The sequence below is a fragment of the Rosa rugosa genome, chromosome 6, assembly GCF_958449725.1.
Source record: "Rosa rugosa chromosome 6, drRosRugo1.1, whole genome shotgun sequence".
In the NCBI taxonomy this organism is placed as follows: Eukaryota; Viridiplantae; Streptophyta; class Magnoliopsida; order Rosales; family Rosaceae; genus Rosa; species Rosa rugosa.
This window is the reverse complement of record NC_084825.1, coordinates 5,041,490-5,064,918: the sequence shown is the minus strand read 5'-3', so window position 1 is coordinate 5,064,918 and position 23,429 is coordinate 5,041,490. Positions and strand designations below refer to the sequence as shown.

At 39.4% G+C, this 23,429-nt stretch overlaps 3 protein-coding genes across 6 annotated transcripts; 2 read left to right on the top strand and 1 right to left on the bottom strand.

The window, feature by feature from the left end:
* Positions 1 to 3,500: 3,500 nt before the first annotated feature.
* On the top strand, positions 3,501 to 16,051 carry LOC133715200 (probable glycerol-3-phosphate dehydrogenase [NAD(+)] 2, cytosolic). 4 transcript variants are annotated; one of them, XM_062141601.1, is made up of 6 exons: positions 3,501 to 4,567; positions 4,960 to 5,181; positions 6,102 to 6,349; positions 7,388 to 7,527; positions 7,734 to 7,885; positions 16,000 to 16,051. In XM_062141601.1, exons 1-5 carry the CDS (start codon positions 3,913 to 3,915, stop codon positions 7,861 to 7,863), a joined length of 1,395 nt encoding a protein of 464 aa, XP_061997585.1. In that variant the 5' UTR covers positions 3,501 to 3,912; the 3' UTR covers positions 7,864 to 7,885; positions 16,000 to 16,051. The 4 variants fall into 4 exon arrangements, with proteins under 4 accessions (XP_061997585.1, XP_061997584.1, XP_061997583.1 ...); XM_062141600.1 differs by lacking the exon at positions 16,000 to 16,051 and adding an exon at positions 8,099 to 8,492; XM_062141599.1 differs by lacking the exon at positions 16,000 to 16,051 and adding an exon at positions 8,048 to 8,492.
* LOC133715202 (putative B3 domain-containing protein At5g66980) lies at positions 16,002 to 18,370 on the top strand. Its single transcript, XM_062141602.1, has 5 exons — positions 16,002 to 16,051; positions 16,549 to 16,633; positions 17,126 to 17,420; positions 17,533 to 17,636; positions 17,942 to 18,370. The coding sequence occupies exons 2-5, from the start codon at positions 16,568 to 16,570 to the stop codon at positions 18,215 to 18,217; spliced, it is 741 nt and encodes a 246-aa protein (XP_061997586.1). The 5' UTR covers positions 16,002 to 16,051; positions 16,549 to 16,567; the 3' UTR covers positions 18,218 to 18,370.
* Positions 18,371 to 21,739: 3,369 nt separating this feature from the next.
* Positions 21,740 to 23,127, bottom strand: LOC133718592 (uncharacterized). Its single transcript, XM_062145461.1, has 2 exons — positions 22,185 to 23,127; positions 21,740 to 21,864 (listed from the first exon to the last, which is right to left on the bottom strand). The coding sequence occupies exons 1-2, from the start codon at positions 23,125 to 23,127 to the stop codon at positions 21,740 to 21,742; spliced, it is 1,068 nt and encodes a 355-aa protein (XP_062001445.1).
* Between the last annotated feature and the right edge of the window lie 302 nt (positions 23,128 to 23,429).

Here is a 23,429-nt window from a genome sequence, read left to right as displayed (position 1 = left end):
GCATGGCGCCAACGTCCCCTCTCACAGTGATGGTGACGTTGTGGCTAGGCCCATGGCTCCTGCCAGGAAGCGCGGGAGGCCTATAGGTTCGATGGATTCTCGCCCAAGAAAGAAAGCGAGTTTGGCACAAAATAATCCATTAATCATCGATGTGAATAATCCATCTCATGAGAATATTCCGGATTATGGTTATGTCCGAGAGACATCATTGGAGGACGCTCCAATGTCAGAACCAACTCCAGAGAATAGAGAGATCTCCATAAATTACACTAGTGTACATGAGATGATGGATAGAAATTCTATGGCAATTGATGATGCGTTTGCATATCATGTTGCAAAAGGAATCATAGAATATGATGATATCGAACCTCGCTCTGTTGAAGAATGTCAACGAAGAGCAGATTGGCCTAAATGGAAAGATGCGATCCAGGTTGAATTGGATTCACTAACAAAGAGACAGGTATTTGGGCCTGTAACGCAGACACCCCCAAGTGTAAAGCCTGTTGGCCATAAATGGGTCTTTGTTAGAAAGCGTAATGAGAAAAATGAGGTGGTAAGATATAAAGCCCGCCTTGTGGCGCAAGGTTTCTCACAAACGCCCTGGAATCGACTACGAGGAGACATATTCTCCCGTAATGGACGTTATAACGTTCCGCGACCTTGTCAGTTTGGTAGTTTCCGAAAAACTTGACATGCAGCTTATGGATGTGGTTACAGCATATCTCTATGGGGATCTAGATTCAGAGATATATATGAAGGTTCCAGATGGACTTCAATTACCCAAATCAAGTGGCTCTAAACCACGGAGCGCGTTTTCAATAAGGTTAAAACGCTCACTATATGGATTAAAACAATCCGGACGGATGTGGTATAACCGTCTAAGTGACTACTTGATTGGGAAGGGATATATTGACAATGAAATATGCCCATGCGTGTTCATTAAAAGAACAAGTTCCGGATTTGCAATCGTAGCAGTTTATGTCGATGACATGAACCTAATTGGAACTCTAGATGAGTTGAAGGAAACTGCTAAATACTTGAAATCCGAATTTGAGATGAAAGATCTTGGGAAAACATGGTTTTGTCTCGGTGTAGAACTCGAGCACCGTAGTGATGGGATTTTGATCCATCAGTCTGCATATACTCAGAAAATCCTAAGGCGCTTTAATGAAGATAAAGCAAAGCCTGTGAGTACTCCCATGATTGGTCGTAGTCTTGAGCCCGGAAAAGATCCGCTTCGTCCAAAGGATGAGGACGAAGAACCATTAGAGGCCGAAGTGCCCTATTTAAGTGCAATAGGCGCATTATTGTACTTAGCTCAATGCACAAGACCGGATATCTCATTCGCAGTGAACTTATTAGCTCGACATAGCTCTGCGCCAACACGCCGCCATTGGATTGGTGTAAAGACAATCTTTCGATACCTAAGAGGTACGATTGATATGGGCCTATTTTATCCTTACAGAGAGAAGAGGAATGACGGAAGAATGGGATCGGACCCCATTAGGCATGGAGCCACCATCCACCATGACAAAGTGGCCGGCCATATTGCCGCCGACGCCGCCACCAACACCAAGGGTGGCCGGCCTCACCCTACTCCCCTCCATCAAAACGACAATGATGTTTTGATGGGATTTGCTGATGCAGGGTACCTCTCTGACCCTCACAAAGGTCGCTCCCAAACTGGTTATGTCTTTATCATGGGAAGCACTGCGATATCTTGGAGGTCTACAAAACAGACCCTTGTTGCTACTTCCTCGAATCATGCAGAGATTATTGCTCTATATGAAGCCGTTCGTGAATGTATATGGCTAAGATCTGTGATTCGACATATTCAAGGAAGTTGTGGTTTGAAGTCTACCACAGATGAACCTACATGCATTTATGAGGATAATGCAGCTTGTATTGAACAAATGAAGTTAGGTTTCATCAAAGGCAACAACACCAAGCATATATCGCCCAAGTTCTTTTATAATCAGCAACAACAATCACTTCTAAAGATTGAAGTGAATCAAATCCGATCAGAGGATAATGTAGCGGACTTATTCACTAAGTCGTTACCTAAATCCACCTTCGAGAAACATGTGAAGAGCATCGGATTGAGAAAGTTATCCGAACTCCCACGATTGTAGCAATCAGGGGGAGATATCGACATCAGGGGGAGTTATGATGTCTACATGTTCGATCTCGAAGAGTGAAGGACGTATTGTGCTCTTTTTGTCCTTCGACCAGGGTTATTTTTATCCCATAGGGTTTTTGTTACCTGGCAAGGTTTTTAACGAGGCAACGGATGAAGCGTCACCACCAAGTTTGAGCGGCACAAGGGGGAGTGTTGAAGGAAAATCAAGTTTAGTGTGCCTTATCAAACTAGGAGTAGCAATAGGAGAGAAGGTTCTAGATTTCCTAATCCTACACGGATTGGTATTCCTTGTAACATTAGAACTAGTACTTTGTAATCCCTATATATAGGGCTCCTATTCTCAATAATAATACACATCTCTCTCTACACTTCTCTCATCAATCTCTCTCAATACCATTATACTTAAACAAACATAACCCCAAAGTTCTTTTCTCCTAAACTGAGTTTTTGAGTATGTATTTCATTATCTATACGCAAAAGTGCATTATCATAAACTTAAAGAAGGGTTGGTTCCAGTTCCAGATTGTGGCTATATATTCAATCAAGTGGGAATTTCAGGATTTTGAACAATAATGGATTTAATGGCTAGTGAAAAGTATGAGAAATCCAACTACCTCACACACACAGATATACAATCACCGTGATCCCAAAGCCAAAGATAAACCAAACTCCTAAAACGTAAAAACTGATATCAATATTCAAAACTAACAACAACAACAAAAAAACAATTAAACACCAAAAGACACAAAAACTAAGAAAAACAATAGCAGAAAATTGCTAAAGATCAAAACCGTACCTTAAAACCTCTCCAATCAATCACCAAGATCCTAAAGCTGAAGATAAATCAAACCCCTAAAACGTAAAAACCCATATCACAAAACAAAAAAAAAACACAACGACCAACCTCTTAATCCAAACTCACAATAGCACTCCGTAATTGATTAAAAAAAAAAAAAAAAAAAGGAACAAAACACGTCGCATCCAACTCCCTTCCTTGGATGGGAGCACAAGCACCGACTTTCATTTGCTGCTGCCCCTCGCATTTAGTACAATCCTACAATCTTAGAGCATCTCCAACAGTAAAAACTATTTTTTTAGCTAAATCATCTCAAAGTTAAATTTAGGTAGTAAATTTCCAGCTTTTCCTCTAGCAGTGTTAGCTAAACTAAAAAAATAGAACGTGGAGTGTTTAGCTTTTTGTTATTTTCTCTCTCCTCCCTAGCTAAATTTAGCTAGAGATTTTAGCAAAAGCCAAATTTGACTTTCATATAGCTATTCTGCTGGAGTGCTAAACTATCTCAAATTAGCCAAATTTTTAATTTTTTGTTGAAATAGCTAGTCTGTTGGAGATGCCCTTAGCTCTCTCCTTAAACACAAGTCGGCAGAGCAGCCAGTAACAGCTTTGTTATTTTCCATTTTTGGTTCTTTCTGCGTTTTCCTCATCCCCATTCATTTTTCCTCTTCTAGGAACCACCTCGCGTACACATGCAATGCGTGAAGGTTTGAACAAGGCTGTTGTACACGTTTTGGAGCCCAAAATTCGATCTCACCCACTTTGGTTCGTCTCCTTTTCCTTTCAATTCTTGTATTAGTTGAACCAACTTGGATTAGAGAAGCGTTGTTTTTTAATTTGCCGAAAATCCCAGAAACAAGATCAAAGCTTTTTTGATTTCTGAGTTGAGATGGGGCAGTTGATGTGTGTCTAAATGTTAAAAGTTACTTGGGTTTGGAGCTGAGTTTGTTTGTAACTGTAAGAAGGAAAAAGAAGAAGGATGAGTGCTACCGCGGATGGAGTGAAGTACTCACCCGAGTGGTTGGTTAAGCACTCGAATGTTTCTGTTGAGGAGAAGCTTGACGAGCTTCGGCGTTTGATGGGCAAAGCCGAAGGTGATCCGTTAAGGATAGTTGGTGTAGGGGCAGGTGCTTGGGGAAGTGTTTTTGTTGCTATGTTGCAAGACACTTATGGACACTTGAGAGAGAAGGCGGTGGTGAGAATATGGAGAAGATCTGGAAGGTCTGTGGATAGAGCCACAGCTGAACATTTGTTTGAAGTGATCAATGCAAGGGAAGATGTGTTGAGGAGGCTGATTAGGCGGTGCGCTTACTTGAAGTATGTCGAGGGGAGATTAGGTGACCGGATACTTTTTGCGGATGAGATATTGAGAGACGGGTTCTGTCTGAATATGATTGATACTCCTCTTTGCCCTTTGAAGGTTGTCACCAATTTGCAGGAGGCTGTGTGGGATGCTGATATTGTGGTGAATGGGCTGCCGTCTACTGAAACTCGTGTCGTGTTTGAAGAAATTAGTAGGTATTGGAGGGATAGGAAAACAATGCCAATTATAGTTTCTCTTTCAAAAGGTGTTGAAGCTGAATTGGCGCCCGAACCGCGCATAGTTACTCCCACTCAGATGATCCAGCGAGCAAGTAAGGCTGATTCCCATTTTTTTGCTTCAATAGTTGGTAAATTTCAGCGTTCATGCACTGGTATAGAAGATTCTGATAACCATTTTTCAATTCATTTTCTTTTCTATCTGTTTCAACATTTTCGGTGCTCTTTAGCGCTAGTTTAGTTGCTGTGTTTTGTAATTGTGTAACTGTTGTTTACACAATTAGTAGTTGAAGATCTTCAGGCTTGTAGGAGGTATCTTCTCATGATAATAAAAGTGACCTTCATTTCTTTACTTGTACTATTACAGTGGCTTATAATGCATGGAATACTTGTATGATTAGGGGACATCTTTTATCAGTTAGTAGTTAAGCAATTCTCTTTGGTCGCGGATTATCTCGCCTCTATCTAATTTGTATGGTATTTTCAGCTGGTGCTCCTCTTGAAAACATTCTCTACCTTGGAGGACCCAACATTGCCTCAGAGATATACAACAATGAATATGCTAATGCTCGGTTATGTGGAGCGGAAAAGTGGAGAAAGCCAATGGCTAAGTTTTTAAGGCAGCCACACTTCATTGTGTGGGACAATGGTGACCTTGTTACTCATGAAGTTATGGGTGGCTTAAAGAATGTCTATGCCATTGGAGCTGGTAAGATTCAGTCTCATAGCTTAGTGCAACCTGAACATGAGGAAAAATTTAGAAGAGAAAAAACAAGGAACACAAAACGGCTATTTAAGATAAATGCTATATTGTGATGTTAAGAGGTTCCATCTCTTGATGCTTTCAGTTTAGGAATACCTTTCTTACTTGCTGTACAATTAACACGTACTACAGTACCTGTCTTAGATGCTATTTATTTCATGAATTGATAACTGGAAAAAGACTGCATGTGATGTGACCAAAGGATTGCAAACAATTGAGTGTAACATCATATATTCCTTAGCTTTTGACAGAGATGAAATACAGGTGGACTTAAATTAATTATTGGAAGTTGAAGCTTCTACTTTGCACATTAGCTAGCGTAACCAAATCATACACTTTCACAGATGTGGTGGTGGTGGGGGGTTGAATTACGTGCACTTTATTGTCTAAATACAACAAGCTCATGTCCTACGATCCAAAAGTTCTGTGCATTATTCACTACTATTTGGTAGTTCAGTGATATATAAACCTAGGTACCGTGATAGGTAAGGACATATTGTAAGGAAACCTAGGTACTTCAAGTTGTCATAAGGAAAAGATTTATGTATATAGTCCAGTTAATTGGGTGAAGACTATCTGAAGTTTCTTGCTAAAATCCTTTGCGTATGAAACCTAGAAGGCTAGAACTATTGTTAATTGCCTGCTTTAATTGGCAATATTTTGTCAGTTGGAAGGTTGGTATGTTCAATTATCATCCTATGACCTCGTGTTGTTCTACTATATCTTATGTTGGGATGTTTCTTTCATTCCTGTGATATTATCTTTTCATTATGGGACCTTAATACTTTGATTATTGTTGTATCGTTTCTAACAAATGTAGTTCAAGGCTTAATCTGTACATTAATTTTTAAGTTATGATTCAACAGGAATGGTAGCTGGGTTAACCAATGAGAGCGCCACCAGCAAATCTGTATACTTTGCACATTGTACATCAGAGATGATATTTATCACTCATTTGTTGGCAAAAGAACCAGAGAAGCTAGCAGGACCTTTATTGGCTGACACGTATGTAACCCTGTTGAAAGGTCGTAATGCATGGTATGGACAAAAGCTGGCCAACGGGGAGTTAAGCCTTGAAATGGGTGATAGCATCAAGGGGAAGGGTATGATTCAGGTATGGATCTCAATCATGTTAAATAGGGACAAAGAAACAAGCATGAGTTTGTTTAGAACTAAACTTGAAATGACTGGCAATCCAAATGGAGTTAAAAAAGGGAGATGGGGAAGGGTAATGAATACTTACAACTTCCTTGAATTAAATCATATTACTTTTTTATAGCTCAGGGCTTCGACTTGGGAACATATGAACAATATGGGAAGCATGCCAGTTAGGGGTTATAGGAGTGGTCTTGCCTGTGTTTTGGTCTCATGTGATCAAGGGTTGAAACCTCCTCATGGTACCTAAAGATTATAGGGTTCGGCAGGAAGCCCCAGTTTTGAGCCCTGCAAAGTGATTTTGTGGGAGTTCTGGGTATATATTATAAATAATGTGAAGGTCACCCGATTTTTGCATTGATTAAGTTCTAATGACAAGTGATTGCAAAGTTATAATTTAGAAAATTTACAATCAACTATCCAAATGGAGTTGCATTGTCTAGATATTCAAGGTGTGGGGAAATGTATACTGTGTAGCCTGTTGGCCAGAATATATTATGGAACTTCAACTACATATATTCATTGTTTGTTGGGCCTTGCTGACTCTGCAGTTGGAAAGTTAGAGTTCGGTATAATTATAGAATGAAGGATCATATAGGATGTGTAATTCCTTGATGATAGAAGTTTATAGCTGGATACAAACTATAATTATTTTTATTGAGTGCCCCAATGAATCATTGTTTTGGGAGAGCTGTTTCACAGTTGCATTACTACAAATCTATATCACTTGCAGCATAGATGATGAACCTACTCTTATCTTTTTTCATTCATGTTTGATTTCACTGGCTATTTAAGAACTAGTTTGGAGTATGAGTCTGCATTTTGTTCTGTCATGTGACTTCTTTTTCTTTGTTTTTATTTTTATGTTTTGTGTGGAATGATCACTCATTTTGTAATAAAGTGAGATTAGCGGCTTGATTAGAAGACCATAATCATTTGGATATAGCACGGAGTCAACTCACCATATGTGAATGATAATTCCTTTTTTATCTTTCAGGGAGTCTCTGCTGTGAAAGCATTTTATGAGCTGCTTAGTGAGCCCTCTCTAAGTGTCAAACATCCTGAAGAAGATAGGCTCATTGCTCCTGTTCAGCTTTGTCCTATCTTGAGGATTCTATATAGTATACTTATAAAAAGGTAATTTTTTTTTTTTTGCCTATTCTCAAAGTGAAAGGATTCCACTTGAGTTTGAGTTGGGTCAATATCTTCTGAGTTCTGACTCATCTAATGTGAATTGCATTGATCAAGTTGGCAAGTTGGTTTAAATCACTAAATAAATTGGTCTATCATGATGTTAATTAGTATTACAAATGTAATGGCATTCTGTATGATTGTGTGAATAGGGAGTTCCCACCTCAGGCTATTCTTGAAGCTTTAAGGGATGAGACCATGCACGACCCTCGGGAGCGTATTGAGATTGCTCAAACCCATGCTTTTTACAAGCCATTTCTTCTTGGTCAGCAGCAGCTCTGATAATGGAAGTTTCCTCTAGCATGTAAGTGGCAAGAAGTGTTGGCATAAAATTCAAAATAGCAATTCCTGTCTGGTGGTGATTTTATCTGGAGAATGCCTTGGTACAGATGGTTTGTTCTGTTGTGTATTGTTTAAAGTTGGTGTAGATTTTTACTTGCGTTGGAAATCGTCACTTTCTACTCAGATTTGTCATTACATATTTCTCCTGAGATGAATGACAAATAAGTTCCCACAGCAACCAGATTGGTGAAAGGATTACTTAAGGTCAGTCAAGAAGGAAGTGGAGAGGCCGGAGGATCTGGCGGTGGGGGTTCTCGATGGCAGAAGGGCTTCTTCGGTCTGCAGCAGACTATCCGGTTGGTGGTGTTGTTGATCGGTGACTGGCGGTTGGGGACGACTTGTTTTGGGCCTGGGATTAGGATTGGGCCTGGTTATAAAATTGGGCTTGAATTTGGGCCAAACATTGGCCTGAAAATTAGCCGCAGAATAGTCTTTTTGATTTTGTGTTATGTTTTCTATGTTTTGTTGTTGTTTTGACGTTTTAATACAAAAGAATGCTAATTAAGCTACGACATATATCATCCAGATTTACCCAAGTAATTTCTTCACGGGTTCAGACTTCAGAATCACTATCTGTTTGGTATGTCGACTTTCTTCTACCATTATTGTTGATGCTTTGTTGGATTTGGGTTCACTATGGTCACATGACCGCTTTCCAGCCTAGAGTTATACTAGAGATTCTATAGTTTTATTAGTCCTTTTAGACTTGGGAAATTTAACTCATGGCTGATTGGTCTGATGTTTTGTTATAAGTAGGCCCACTAGTGACTCATTATTGTATCATTGAGTCATTCATAGTATTTATCAGGGTTTCTTCTGTATTAATAATGAACCATTTGCTAAAAATGAAAAATAGTAATAAAGGAAACAGAGAGGAGTAATGACTAGTGAGGGAAATATGGAAAAAGAGTGAACGTGAGTCATTCTTATTGAGGTGTTTAATATTTACTGATATTCGCAAAGAGAATACACGGGTGTTTTTGGATTATTGTGAAAAAAATGAGGGTAACTTCGGTATGACAATTTAATTCATCCATGAATGAGAGTCACTAACAACTCTCCACCAAAATGGAGTCATTATTCTATGGTCTTGAAGTATTATGTGACATTGTTATGTGGTGGTCTAAACTAATAGAATTGAAATATATTTGTGGGTTTCATCGCAGGAGTAAAAAGAATATATTAAAGGACCAATCAATAACAAATTGTTACATAGACTAATACTATTAGCTCGGTCCAGTGTATAAATGGTGATGTGAGACTATTAAATAAATTTTAACTGACATGAAAATGAACGAGTCATTTCAGATTCCCGTGTGTTCTTGGTTTGATGAGTCATTTCAGACTATTAAATAAATGGCTGAGATAAGTCCGGTGTGTTCTTGGTTTGATGAGGGTGAAGCAACTCTGGCAGATGAGAATCTTCTTAAGTCTCTCTCAAAGTCTCAAAATAAAAATTGAAGACCAAGAGAGATTCCCGTTGTTTGGACCCAAAATAAACATTTTGGCCTGACAAGGCGTGTCTTGGAGAAATTGAGCCAATGTCAGTGGCTCAAGCTATATATTGTCGACAAGCTCGAAATATATATTTAGAGGCTAAATAAAGCCTACTATGGAAGTATGACAAGTCAACTTTAGCATATTTTCCTACTTCGGCTAGAAAAAACCGAGCTAGACAAGGAAGGAGGGGTGGCAGACTTACCAAATGAAATCGAAATGTGCTGAAACTTTCCAGATCCATTCTAGACAGCCCAAGGATCATTTCTTATGAAGAGTGCAAGAGTTTTTTTTGAGTGGAAGGCCTTCAAACAATCAGCCCAATTTTCTACAGAAGCAAAACTGGAAAACTGGACCTGTAAGAGGTCCAGCAGCATTTTCGGCCCAACCACATGGAATAAAAATCTGAAATTTTACCAGGGTGATCTACACTCATAGTGGAACATTTTTTATGAAGAAGTCGAAAGCTCATTCTGAAGTCTTGTTGGAGAAATAATTGAAGGAATAAAGGGGCAGAAACTGACCTAAAACCAGCTCAATATTCACATGTTCATGTTTCCTACCCACATGAAGAAAGCTAGATGCTTTTCTTCTTTTCCTTGGATATATTTTTCAAGACAATCTCTTTAATAGATCATCATCACTTCCATGTTTTTGCACCTTCATGCCTTGCTTTCATTTCATCATTTCTCTATCTTTTCCATATTTTACAAATCACTTTCATATTCCACTTTCATTATTTTTCTTCCACTCATCATTTCACTCTTCTTTTTCTTCCCTATATAAACACCTTCTCTTCTCATTCTAAAACACACATTCACATTCAACAACAACATCTCTAAGATGATCTAAGTTCTCTCTAGAGCAAACCTCTCTAAGAGCAACTCCTCTCCCTCTATTTCTCTTTCTCTTAGCGGTGATCTCACTCCAAGTCCTAGTCTTCTCAGAAGCCGACTTTCAGTGCCACCAAACCCTCTGTCAACGTGCTTCGGTCCTAGTCTCCTCGGGAGCCGACGGTAGTGCCGCGACCACAACGGTTACAGAACCAGCCAAGCAAGGGTAACGCCCTAGCAACCCAGCCAAGCTAAAGTCACGCTTTAGCAAGATCTCAACATTTCCCGGTGATGTCGCTCTGCTCGATCTACAATATTGAGTATCGATTGTGTTAACAAGAAGCTCAGCAAAAGTCCTCGCCACGAGGCACAAAGAATCCCACGACGAGGTTGGTGCTCTCCTCGTCCACAATTGCTTGAAAGAAGTCAGGTCAAGGGACACCCCCGACGACCGCACCCGAACGGTGCTGGCACGCCCGCGCAGAAAAGAGACTGTTGACAAGCTGCAGCAAAATTGGAGCCAAACAACTAGTTTGTAGCATTTGAGTTGTTTATCTGATAAAAAAAATAAATAAACAAATAAACAAACAAGTTAAGGGACAAAAAAAAAAAAAAAAAAATACAAAAAGAGTTTCAAATTTGTCCGTCGCAGAGGATGCAAAAAATTGTGTTCTTGCCTAATAGTGGCTGGAACTTGTTAATATACTTAAGAGGCCATTGGTATTGGTCTGGGCACATATACCAGAGGCATTTAATATGTCTAGTATGGTATTAGCAGTGGAGGAGGTCAAATCAATATTTTTGCCAATAATTGTGGCGAAAGCTGGGTTGCGAATTGTTGGCAGCGAAGTAGTCTTAATTACATGGCCTCGCAAAGGATGGTTCGCGAAGGAAGACTGGCGATTAATATATGTATGCTCACTATGTATAATTAAGAGGGAGAGAGACTACTGTTCAAGTAATTTTAGTCAAGCCAATACAAGTGGCTTTGGAGCAACGACATTATAAGAGGAGTGCTGATTCAAGACCTCTTTAGTCAAGACGAGGACCTTTGACTTCGAGGTCTGGGGGGCAATGTTTGGACCCAAAATAAACATTTTGGCCTGACAAGGCGTGTCTTGGAGAAATTGAGCCAATGTCAGTGGCTCAAGCTATATATTGTCGACAAGCTCGAAATATATATTTAGAGGCTAAATAAAGCCTACTATGGAAGTATGACAAGTCAACTTTAGCATATTTTCCTACTTCGGCTAGAAAAAACCGAGCTAGACAAGGAAGGAGGGGTGGCAGACTTACCAAATGAAATCGAAATGTGCTGAAACTTTCCAGATCCATTCTAGACAGCCCAAGGATCATTTCTTATGAAGAGTGCAAGAGTTTTTTTTGAGTGGAAGGCCTTCAAACAATCAGCCCAATTTTCTACAGAAGCAAAACTGGAAAACTGGACCTGTAAGAGGTCCAGCAGCATTTTCGGCCCAACCACATGGAATAAAAATCTGAAATTTTACCAGGGTGATCTACACTCATAGTGGAACATTTTTTATGCAGAAGTCGAAAGCTCATTCTGAAGTCTTGTTGGAGAAATAATTGAAGGAATAAAGGGGCAGAAACTGACCTAAAACCAGCTCAATATTCACATGTTCATGTTTCCTACCCACATGAAGAAAGCTAGATGCTTTTCTTCTTTTCCTTGGATATATTTTTCAAGACAATCTCTTTAATAGATCATCATCACTTCCATGTTTTTGCACATTCATGCCTTGCTTTCATTTCATCATTTCTCTATCTTTTTCATATTTTACAAATCACTTTCATATTCCACTTTCATTATTTTTCTTCCACTCATCATTTCACTCTTCTTTTTCTTCCCTATATAAACACCTTCTCTTCTCATTCTAAAACACACATTCACATTCAACAACAACATCTCTAAGATGATCTAAGTTCTCTCTAGAGCAAACCTCTCTAAGAGCAACTCCTCTCCCTCTATTTCTCTTTCTCTTAGCGGTGATCTCACTCCAAGTCCTAGTCTTCTCAGAAGCCGACTTTCAGTGCCACCAAACCCTCTGTCAACGTGCTTCGGTCCTAGTCTCCTCGGGAGCCGACGGTAGTGCCGCGACCACAACGGTTACAGAACCAGCCAAGCAAGGGTAACGCCCTAGCAACCCAGCCAAGCTAAAGTCACGCTTTAGCAAGATCTCAACATTTCCCGGTGATGTCGCTCTGCTCGATCTACAATATTGAGTATCGATTGTGTTAACAAGAAGCTCAGCAAAAGTCCTCGCCACGAGGCACAAAGAATCCCACGACGAGGTTGGTGCTCTCCTCGTCCACAATTGCTTGAAAGAAGTCAGGTCAAGGGACACCCCCGACGACCGCACCCGAACGGTGCTGGCACGCCCGCGCAGAAAAGAGACTGTTGACAATCTGCAGCAAAATTGGAGCCAAACAACTAGTTTGTAGCATTTGAGTTGTTTATCTGATAAAAAAAATAAATAAACAAATAAACAAACAAGTTAAGGGACAAAAAAAAAAAAAAAAAAATACAAAAAGAGTTTCAAATTTGTCCGTCGCAGAGGATGCAAAAAATTGTGTTCTTGCCTAATAGTGGCTGGAACTTGTTAATATACTTAAGAGGCCATTGGTATTGGTCTGGGCACATATACCAGAGGCATTTAATATGTCTAGTATGGTATTAGCAGTGGAGGAGGTCAAATCAATATTTTTGCCAATAATTGTGGCGAAAGCTGGGTTGCGAATTGTTGGCAGCGAAGTAGTCTTAATTACATGGCCTCGCAAAGGATGGTTCGCGAAGGAAGACTGGCGATTAATATATGTATGCTCACTATGTATAATTAAGAGGGAGAGAGACTACTGTTCAAGTAATTTTAGTCAAGCCAATACAAGTGGCTTTGGAGCAACGACATTATAAGAGGAGTGCTGATTCAAGACCTCTTTAGTCAAGACGAGGACCTTTGACTTCGAGGTCTGGGGGGCAATGTTTGGACCCAAAATAAACATTTTGGCCTGACAAGGCGTGTCTTGGAGAAATTGAGCCAATGTCAGTGGCTCAAGCTATATATTGTCGACAAGCTCGAAATATATATTTAGAGGCTAAATAAAGCCTACTATGGAAGTATGACAAGTCAACTTTAGCATATTTTCCTACTTCGGCTAGAAAAAACCGAGCTAGACAAGGAAGGAGGGGTGGCAGACTTACCAAATGAAATCGAAATGTGCTGAAACTTTCCAGATCCATTCTAGACAGCCCAAGGATCATTTCTTATGAAGAGTGCAAGAGTTTTTTTTGAGTGGAAGGCCTTCAAACAATCAGCCCAATTTTCTACAGAAGCAAAACTGGAATATTGAGTATCGATTGTGTTAACAAGAAGCTCAGCAAAAGTCCTCGCCACGAGGCACAAAGAATCCCACGACGAGGTTGGTGCTCTCCTCGTCCACAATTGCTTGAAAGAAGTCAGGTCAAGGGACACCCCCGACGACCGCACCCGAACGGTGCTGGCACGCCCGCGCAGAAAAGAGACTGTTGACCAGCTGCAACAAAATTGGAGCCAAACACCCGTGATCCTTACCCTACCCGCAATCGAACGCCCGTTGTACGTCTTGATCTTTGATTCAATCGGCTTAATCTTGCTTATGTTTTGTTGCCTTTTGAGTTAGCTGTTTTTTTTTTTTTTTTTTTTTTCCTAAAGGGGTCTTGGTTTCATGTCCCCCCCTTATCTACTATCTTTTTTAATTAATAAATTATTTTAATTGCCAAAAAAAAAAAAAACGAGTCATTTCAGATTTTCTCGTTGATCAAACAAACATTTGATTCCCCTTAAGTGTTGGTAAACACATGAACATGATTGAAGGGGAATTGAGAGTAATTCTCTTTATTTCATTCTCATTAGGAGTTAAAATTCCGAACAAAAATGTGCTTTTGGATCCAAATGTGTAGATTATTTTGGTGCAAAGTTTAACCTTAAGGCCCAGTAAGCCTAACGCAAAAACAAGAAGCAACGGGCTATCACTATAAGAAGAGTGCATTAAAGCTCACAGCTTTCTAGAGTCAGCAGAAAAATCAAAAGGTGGAGCAAGTTTGCACAAGAATAGGCAAACATTATAGGAAGGACGATTGCATCAGAGCTCAAAGGCCACAAAAACAGAAACCAGACTGATTGCATCAGAACACAAACGACACTTATTTATTACTGATAGAGTGATAGCATTTCTCTTTGGAGTCAATGCTTGTTTATCTACCATGTCATATATATCTTTTGGGGCTTGCATTCATTACCTTTCAGATTTTACATTGAAAGACTTCTGCATTTCCTGTTCTTCCCAAGCTTAGTTTTTCTTTTTCTTTCTTAAGTTTTTTGTGCCTTTTCTGGTCTCCATTTTAGGGGTTTTCAGTTTGTTTTTGCAAGTTTATACCTTTATTGCTAGCAAACAAGAGTATCACTGGCATAAATATCAAAATCATATGTAAACACACCATAAGAAGTATGTATTTGCACTCACAAAGATATCCTGGAGTCTCATTGCGTCTACTTTTTACTTTTATAAACCAGAAGCTAAAAATTTTGAATTAGCATAAAAAGCAACTGCGTCCAAAATTATTATTTGTGACTGCGAAAGCGGTGAGCCTATAAGAGGGACGTATCTAATTATCTATTTGCATTCAGAAATTAAATATACCCCTTATGTTACATTATATGTATGTTTTGCCTTTATTCACCCAAAAGCTAAAACTTTGAAGCAGATGAAGGTAACATCCTCAAATGGCTTATACAGTACCAGTGCCAGCATTTTTTCAGGTCCTAGCTTGCTGTGGTACTCACTGGCCCTAAAGCCAAAGATTGAAGATAGTTCCATTGCAGGTGGAAAACTCTTTTCAAATGTGGTTGATTGGAATGTGATTGGAACACTAACTTGTCTGCTTTGGGATGATCCTATGTTACTTTATTAAGGAGACACTTCTGTTTCTCTCAAATGTTACTGATCGGTGTGGTGATTTCTGTAATGGGATTTGAACGAAATTGAAAATAAACAATTGACTAGTTGAGGTTATAGCAAAGGTCTTGGTCTATGGTGAAGTTGGTGAAGTTGACAACTCTTTTGCTTATGGATTCATATGGTGAAGGTAATGCAGTTCTTGCAGTTCTTGATGCCCAAGGCCCAAAAGAAAACCATCTAGCAGAGACAAGAAGCAACGGCTATAAGAAAATTAAAGCTCACTGGTTTTTCCAGTCTGCACAAAATCAAAACGAATCAGCAAGGCAGAGCAACTTTGCACAAGAAGAGGCAAGCAATATAGGAAGGACAACTGCATATAATAGTTTACAGGCCACAAAAACAGAAACCGAGCTCAGGAGTCAGACCTGCTGGTTTTATATTAAATATAAACGAGATAAGAGTTATTGCTCAGCTGGGTTTCTTCTCTGTGTGTATGTCCTTTCGGACATTACTCAAAGCATTTACGTTTGGAGTCAATGCTTACTGTGTTCCATGTCCTTATGATCACTTCATTCAGCTTTATTCTTTTTAATTTAGGCTATTTTTTCCCTCTTTCTTTTTGTTGGTTCACATATTTATCTTGGGGATTCAAGGCAGTCCTTATTTCTGCTGCTGCCTCAGGTTCAAACCCCTACTTTACTTTCTCATTCTTACTCTTCTTCTTCTTCATCTTTATATTTCCTTGGAACTAGCACAAACTAATTAAAGGAATTCTAATTTTAACTTTCAGAGTTTACACTTGAGAGAGCTCTGCATTTCCTATTCCTCTTCAAGGCTTCAAGGTCAGTCTTTTCTCTTCTTTCTTTAGTTTATTGTATCTCTTTCAGTCTTTTTCTCTTGTTGGGGTTTGCATTTTTGTTACTCCAATCTGCTTCTGTTTTATACCAAGTTTATACCTTATTTTGGAGAAAAAGTTGAGCCTCAAGGCTTGAAACAATGAAACTAGTGAAACAGTTGAGCCTATAATGTCAAAACTCAAAAACGCTTTGGAAAATAGTATAGCATAAGAGCAACGTATATAACTACAAATTTCACTCAGAAAGAGGTTCATTAAATCTATTATTTTACCTTTAGTCCCCAGGCATATGAAGCCACTGCCTTCAAAGCTATTTTTACCTCTATTCATCCTTGAGGTTCATTATATCTATTTTGTAGCTGTTTTTACCCAAAGCTGAAAGCTTTGAATTAATTAGCATTAGTATATGAAGCGACTGTTTACAAAAAAAAAAAAAATTATCTGGGACAGAAATCTTGAGCCTATAAACTAAATCCAAAATAGCTGCAGGTACCATCTTCAAATGGCTCGTTCATCACCAGTGCCCGCCTTTTTCCAGGTCCTTGTTGGTGATTTCTCTGAGAAACTGGTAACATCTTGACCTCCTTTTTCGGTTTTCAAGATATTTCCAAAATTGAGTGTATAGTTCTCCTCAAATTTAATTTAATGTATTAGATATTCACAAATCCATATCTTTCTAGTGTAATCCATGTCAAGTGTATGATTTTCATCAATATCTATTATGTTTAATGTTTGACACTGAATCATGAGTCCATATCTTTCTAATATAGTACATAGCAACTGTCTTAGCTGAAGTAGTGTTATTCATCAACATTATGACTGATTATGGAATCGTAGTGACATAAAAAAGCTCAGGGAAAAGAGGCATTTCTAACATGATCTCACCTAATTTGCTCAATGAGTCGATAATCAAATTGTCATTGACTTGGCATGAATTATTTCCATGACCAAATTGTCTGTGTTCTAAACTTGTAAAACAAATGATATTCTTGCTGATGTAAGAATTTTTGATTGGTTCTAAAAACAATGATGTTTTCTGAGAAGCAATTATATTTTGTAGAAAATGCCAACAGCTTTTGTCAACGACTTCAATGGACCGGCACTATGCAAACTTCGAGGCCCTACTGGAAAATGCTGGGACGTAAAATTGGAAGAGAAAAACAATGATCTATTCTTCCATAAAGGCTGGAAGAAATTTGTGAAGGATAACTATTTGGAGGAAGGAGACTTTCTGGTTTTCAATTATGATGGCAATTCATTGTTCAGTGTGACAATCTATGATGAAAGTGCATGTGAAATGGACATGGATGAAGCCAAGAGAAAGAGAAGTACTGGCTGTTTTGTTGGTCAAATGAGTAAGTTCTAGTTTGCTTTACTTGTATACAAGACCAGACAATCAAGTTTTTCTCTTATCTGCCAAGTAATTTACATTCTTCTGAAATTGTGTTTCAATTTGGGACTGTATAGGGGATTATGTCATGCCTGGGGAGACAAGACTCAGAATCATTGAGTTCAAATCAGAGCATCTTTGCTTTAAGAGAACTATGGAGGCTCACAGACTGTATCAGCTGGTAAGTAATAAGTGATAATACCCAATGAAAAAGCTAATTATGTTTCTAAAAGTCTTTTCCCTGTTATGAGTTATGACTGAAAAAAAGTAATTCTTGTCTTTTGAATGGAATGTGTACGTGAGTATAAGAATTTTCAATCATTTCAGTGAAAATCAAAGTTCCATCACTTGTGAATCAGAAGTTGTTCTTTAGAGTTCTTCACTTGTCAGCAGAGTTTTCTTTCCCTTTTTTGTTCTTTTGTCATCTACAAGGTTAATTTATTTCTTATATTTCGTTCCCTGATATCAAATATGTTCCAATTGTAGAACATTCCTATAATAATAGCCAGGGCTAAGGGTCTCATGAGCAAGCGGACTATAGAGCTTCGGGATCCAAGCAACAGATCATGGCCTGTTACAGTGACCCCCATGGAAGATGGTCGTACACTTATGAACAAAGGCTGGTGTGATTGTTGCAAGGCGAACCAGATTAAGAAAGGGAACACCGTTGTTTTTGAGTTTGTGAAGGGACATGTGAAGCTTCACATCATTAGAGATGAGGGATGTGAAGTGGTGCTCGCAGGTCCTAATATCGTATATTGAAGCTAGTCACTGCAGGTGCAATAGTCTTGTCTGTTTTCAGTAAAGGATCCTGTGTTACTTAAGTATGGTTATTTTTCATTTCGGGGACGCTTCTATTCCTGTTTATTAGTGATTGTTGTTTTGTACGTTCTGTAATGGGATTTGAATGCAATTGAAAAGAGACAATTGACTAGTTTGGATTTGAATGATCCCATAATGAAGGGGCAGGGACTTATATATTGTGATTACAGATTTACAGTTGCACTGCATTTCTGCACGAAACTGAGTGTGTGATCTCTGTGACTAGAAAATAACTCAGAGAAACATATTATCATGCATGATTTGAACAAAGTAGGTTGCACTGCATTTCTACACTAAACGGATGGGTATCAGAATGAACGAGAATGTTTTGGGAATGTTGTGTATTTTGATCTCTACTAACAGAGCATATATATACATCTACAAAAAAACTCTATTATTACAAAAAACAATATTCCTAATATAAGGCATGATTTAAGTCAGCCTTTCGGGGTTGTCTGCCACCTTTGTCGGTCCAACACTCCCCCTCAAGTTGGTGCATACAGATCACGGATGCCCAACTTGTCAAGTGAGTCATAAAAGGCTTTACTCGATAGAGCCTTTGTAAGAATATCCGCCAATTGCTCTTCAGTAGGAACGAAGGGAAACAAAATGACCTGTGCATCCAGCTTCTCTTTAATGAAGTGTCGATCTACCTCTACATGTTTCGTACGATCATGTTGAACTGGATTATGAGCAATTTCAATTGCAGCCTTATTATCACAATAAAGCGGCATAGCCTTTTTTTGCATGAACCCCAAATCTCTCAACAAATTTCTCAACCACAACATCTCACAAAGTCCTCGGGCCATTCCTCTATATTCTGCTTCTGCACTGGAGCGAGCCACCACCTTTTGTTTCTTGCTCTTCCAAGTAACCAAATTACCACCCACAAATGTGAAGTAGCCCGAAGTAGACCTGCGATCTGTAATATTACCTGCCCAGTCTGCATCTGTATATCCGGAAACATCCAAGTGACTGTATTTTGAAAAAATTAATCCCTTCCCTGGAGCAGACTTTAAATACTGCAAAATACGAAATACAGCATCCATATGGGCTTCACTGGGATTATGCATAAACTGACTCACCACACTAACTGCATAAGCTAAATCTGGTCTAGTGTGGGATAAATAAATCAACCGTCCAACTAACCTCTGGTATCTCCCTTTATTTGTAGGTACTTGATCTATATACTCTGCTAACCGATGGTTCTGCTCGATAGGAGTAGCAGCCGGTTTACAATCAAGCATACCTGTTTCTGCCAGCAAGTCTAGGACATACTTTCTCTGACTCAACACAATACAATCCTTGCCACGAGCAACTTCAATTCCTAAGAAATATTTCAAATTACCCAAATCTTTCATCTCAAATTCAGAGGACAACTGACCTTGTAACCTTTGAATTTCCTCAATGTCATCACCTGTCACAACCATGTCATCAACATAGATAATCAAGGCAGTCACTTTACCACACCGATGTTTAAGAAACAAGGTATGATCTGAATTGCTCTGTCGATACCCAATTTTCTTCATGAACTTGGTGAACCGGCCAAACCAAGCTCTGGGAGACTGCTTCAAGCCATAAAGCGACTTCTTCAATTTGCACACCACCTGCTCTCCAGTGGAAGTACCATATCCAGGAGGCAAATCCATATAAACTTCTTCATGCAGATCACCATGCAAGAATGCATTCTTAACATCAAACTGTTGCAAAGGCCAATCAAGATTAGCAGCTAATGAGAGAAGTACCCGAATTGTGTTAATTTTGGCCACTGGTGCAAATGTCTCATCATAATCCACTCCATACTTCTGAGTATACCCTTTAGCCACTAATCTCGCCTTGTACCGATCCACTGAACCATCCGAATTATGTTTCACTGTATACACCCACCGACAACCAACTGTCTTCTTCCCTGGTGGTAATGACACCAACTCCCACGTACAATTCTTCTCAAGAGCATCCATCTCGACTGTCATTGCTTTCATCCACTTCTCATCCTTCATGGCATCCTGCACTTTACTAGGAAGAGACACAGAAGATAATTGATTCACAAAGGCTACATATGGTTTAGATAACCTATGGGTCGACACATAATTAGCAACAGGGTATTTAGTCTTAGCACTTAGAGTAGGTTCATAGTGTTTCGGAGGTTGACCACGGGTTGAACGACTGGGTAAGGTTTTGGTAGGAACACTACCTGACACAAAAGGACTTTTAGACAAGGAAGGATTGGGACATACCTCGGGTGATGATTGAGCAGGTGAGACCGCTGAAGAGGAGGGAGAGACTGAAGCATTGTCTAAAACACCATCTGAAGACGGTAGAACCTCATCCTCCACTTGATCAAAAATTGTCTCCCCAGCCGACTGGTCAGACTGATCCGGTTGACCAGTTGGTAATACATTGCTCAAAGCTTCTTCTCTGGATGAACCCCTGTTTTCCCTATTTTCCTTCTCAATAGTAGACGATGGGTCCTCCAACTCTGAGAACTCATATGCCAGACACTCATTTTGCCTATTAGACAAATCTTCATAATAACAAGACTTCTCCCCCTTACTAGGAGTCACAGGAGGCAAGAAATAACAAACATCTTCACTGAAAGTAACATCCATGGTGACATAAAACTTCTGGGATTGAGGGTGATAACATTTGTAACCTTTCTGATGAGACCCATACCCAACAAATACACACTTAAGGGCTCTAGCATCCAATTTTGTCCTTTGATTTTTATACAAATGAACATAGGCAACACAACCAAAGACACGAGCAGGAAGGGTATTAGATGATGGGATAGAAACATAGTTAGACAAGACCTCAAGTGGGACACAACCTTGAAGAGGAGCAGATGGAAGGCGATTGATAAGATGAGAAGCACACAAAACAGCTTCTCCCCAGAGGTACTTAGGCATGTTAGCACTAAGCAAAAGAGATCGAGCCATATCCAAAAGGTGACGATTTTTCCGTTCAGACACCCCATTTTGCTCTGGTGTCTGTGGACAGGAAGTTTGATGGATTATGCCATGGTGTTGGAAATATTCATGAAAAGAATGATTAATAAACTCACCCCCATTATCGGAACGAAAAACCTTAACATGAGCATCATATTGAGTACGAACAAGACTATGAAATGCTGTAAAGGCAGAGAAGACAGAATCTTTGGACTTAAGTAGAACCACCCAAGATAATCGGGTAAAGTCATCGATGAATAACACAAAATATCGCATTCCAGAAAGGGTAGAATGTTTAGAAGGACCCCACAAGTCTGAATGAATTAACTCAAAAGGCATAGTACTAGAATGAAAGCTCGAAGGATAACTAGACCTATGACTCTTAGCCAAAGCACAAGTTTCACAATGCAAGCTAGAATCACTTATTCCCAAAAATAACGAAGGCATGGACTTTTTCATAACTCCAAAAGATGGGTGACCCAAACGCCTGTGCCACAACCATAACTCACTCAGTCGATCAGAACTCGATGTCAGGGCTAAAGGTTGTTCTGGTTCTTGTGTTTGTCCTGCGTACATGCAATCCAAATGAAACAGTCTCCCCCTCAGGTCTCCCTTGCCCATGATCACCCGATTGCACAGATTCTGAAAAACAACATACATTGGATAAAAGGTTACTGAGCACTTATTCTGTGAATTCAATTGAGATACAGATAACAGATGATGAGACAACGAGGGCACATAAAGGACATCATGTAAAACAATGGATGGTGTAACTTGAATAGACCCAATACCTAAGACCGGAAAAGACACACCATTTGCATTAGAGACATGAGATATAGAAGGAGATGACATAGACACAAAGAAAGACTTGTCGTAGGTCATATGATCGGACGCACCAGAATCAATTATCCATGTATCACTACCAGTAAAGTCAGAAATATGTAAAGCAATACCAATTTTACCTCGAGTTTCCTTAGTCAAGGAAACATTACCCTTAGAGAGGTCTCGCCCTTCGACACCATAGAAATCAGGTTCTGGCACCATTTGGATTGCTGCTTTGCCTCTCTGACCTCTACTTCCTCCAGTATTACTTCCTCCTCTCCAACCGGAATTGTTCGAATTAAACCTTCGTAGCTTAGGGCATTCATTCTTGAAATGACCAACTTCCTTACAATAGTTGCAAGTCATTTGGTTATTAACCGGAGCCAGCCCTCGGCTATAATTCTGATTCTGTTGGTACACCTGGCTCCGAGGTCGATAGTGACTTAGAGATGGGACATGAGATGAACTCCCATACTGAGGAGACAAAGATTGAGGTGATCTAGCCTGGACTGCTAAAACTGAAATGTCAGTATGAAGACCCTTGGCAGCAACTTTGTTGGCTTCATCTTTTCGAATATAAGCAAAGGCTTGCTCCAACGTTGGAGGAGTTGCAAGACGCAATAACTCATTCTTTGCCCCTTCGAAATGAGGATCGAGACCAGCAAGAAAGACATGAACACGCATCTTATCTTGCTCACTCCTGTAGGTAGTGATGTCTGCTTCACAAGTCATAGGATTAGGATTTCTCTGATCAAGCTCCTGCCAGATTGTCTTCAAATTTGCATAAAATGTTGCAACAGGCTGTCCACTTTGAGTTATTTTGAAAGCTTTGACATTTAATTCATGAACACGGGCAAAGTCACTTCCATCATAATAAGTAGCAGCAACAGAGTCCCAAATTGCTCTGGGAGAATCAAAATTAGCAAATAACTGCATTACCTCTGGAGTCATTGCTTTTAGAAGAATTCCCATCACGTTAGTATTTGCTGTGTCCCATTCATCAGCTTTTGGTCCTGCAGCAGGTCTTGCAGTGCTACCAATAACATAACTCCACTTTCCAATCCCTTGAATATGGATCTTCATAAGCCTGTGCCATCAAGCTTGACGCCAAAGCTTGAGTTATCGGTTACATTTTGAACAATCACAACTTCACGAGCCACAGATGTAGATGTAGCTCCTGTAGCCTGAGGATCACTTACGATCAAATCCACCATCTTACTTACTTACTTTTTTCTTCTTCTTTTTTTTTTTTTTTTTTAAATAAATAAATTCAAGCAGAATCACTAGACCTATTACTAGACCTGTGATAAATGTCTCCCTTTCGTTCTGTCTCCCTCCTCCTTTTTTTTTTCTTTTTCTGTCTCTTTCTCTCTTTTCTCTCTCTC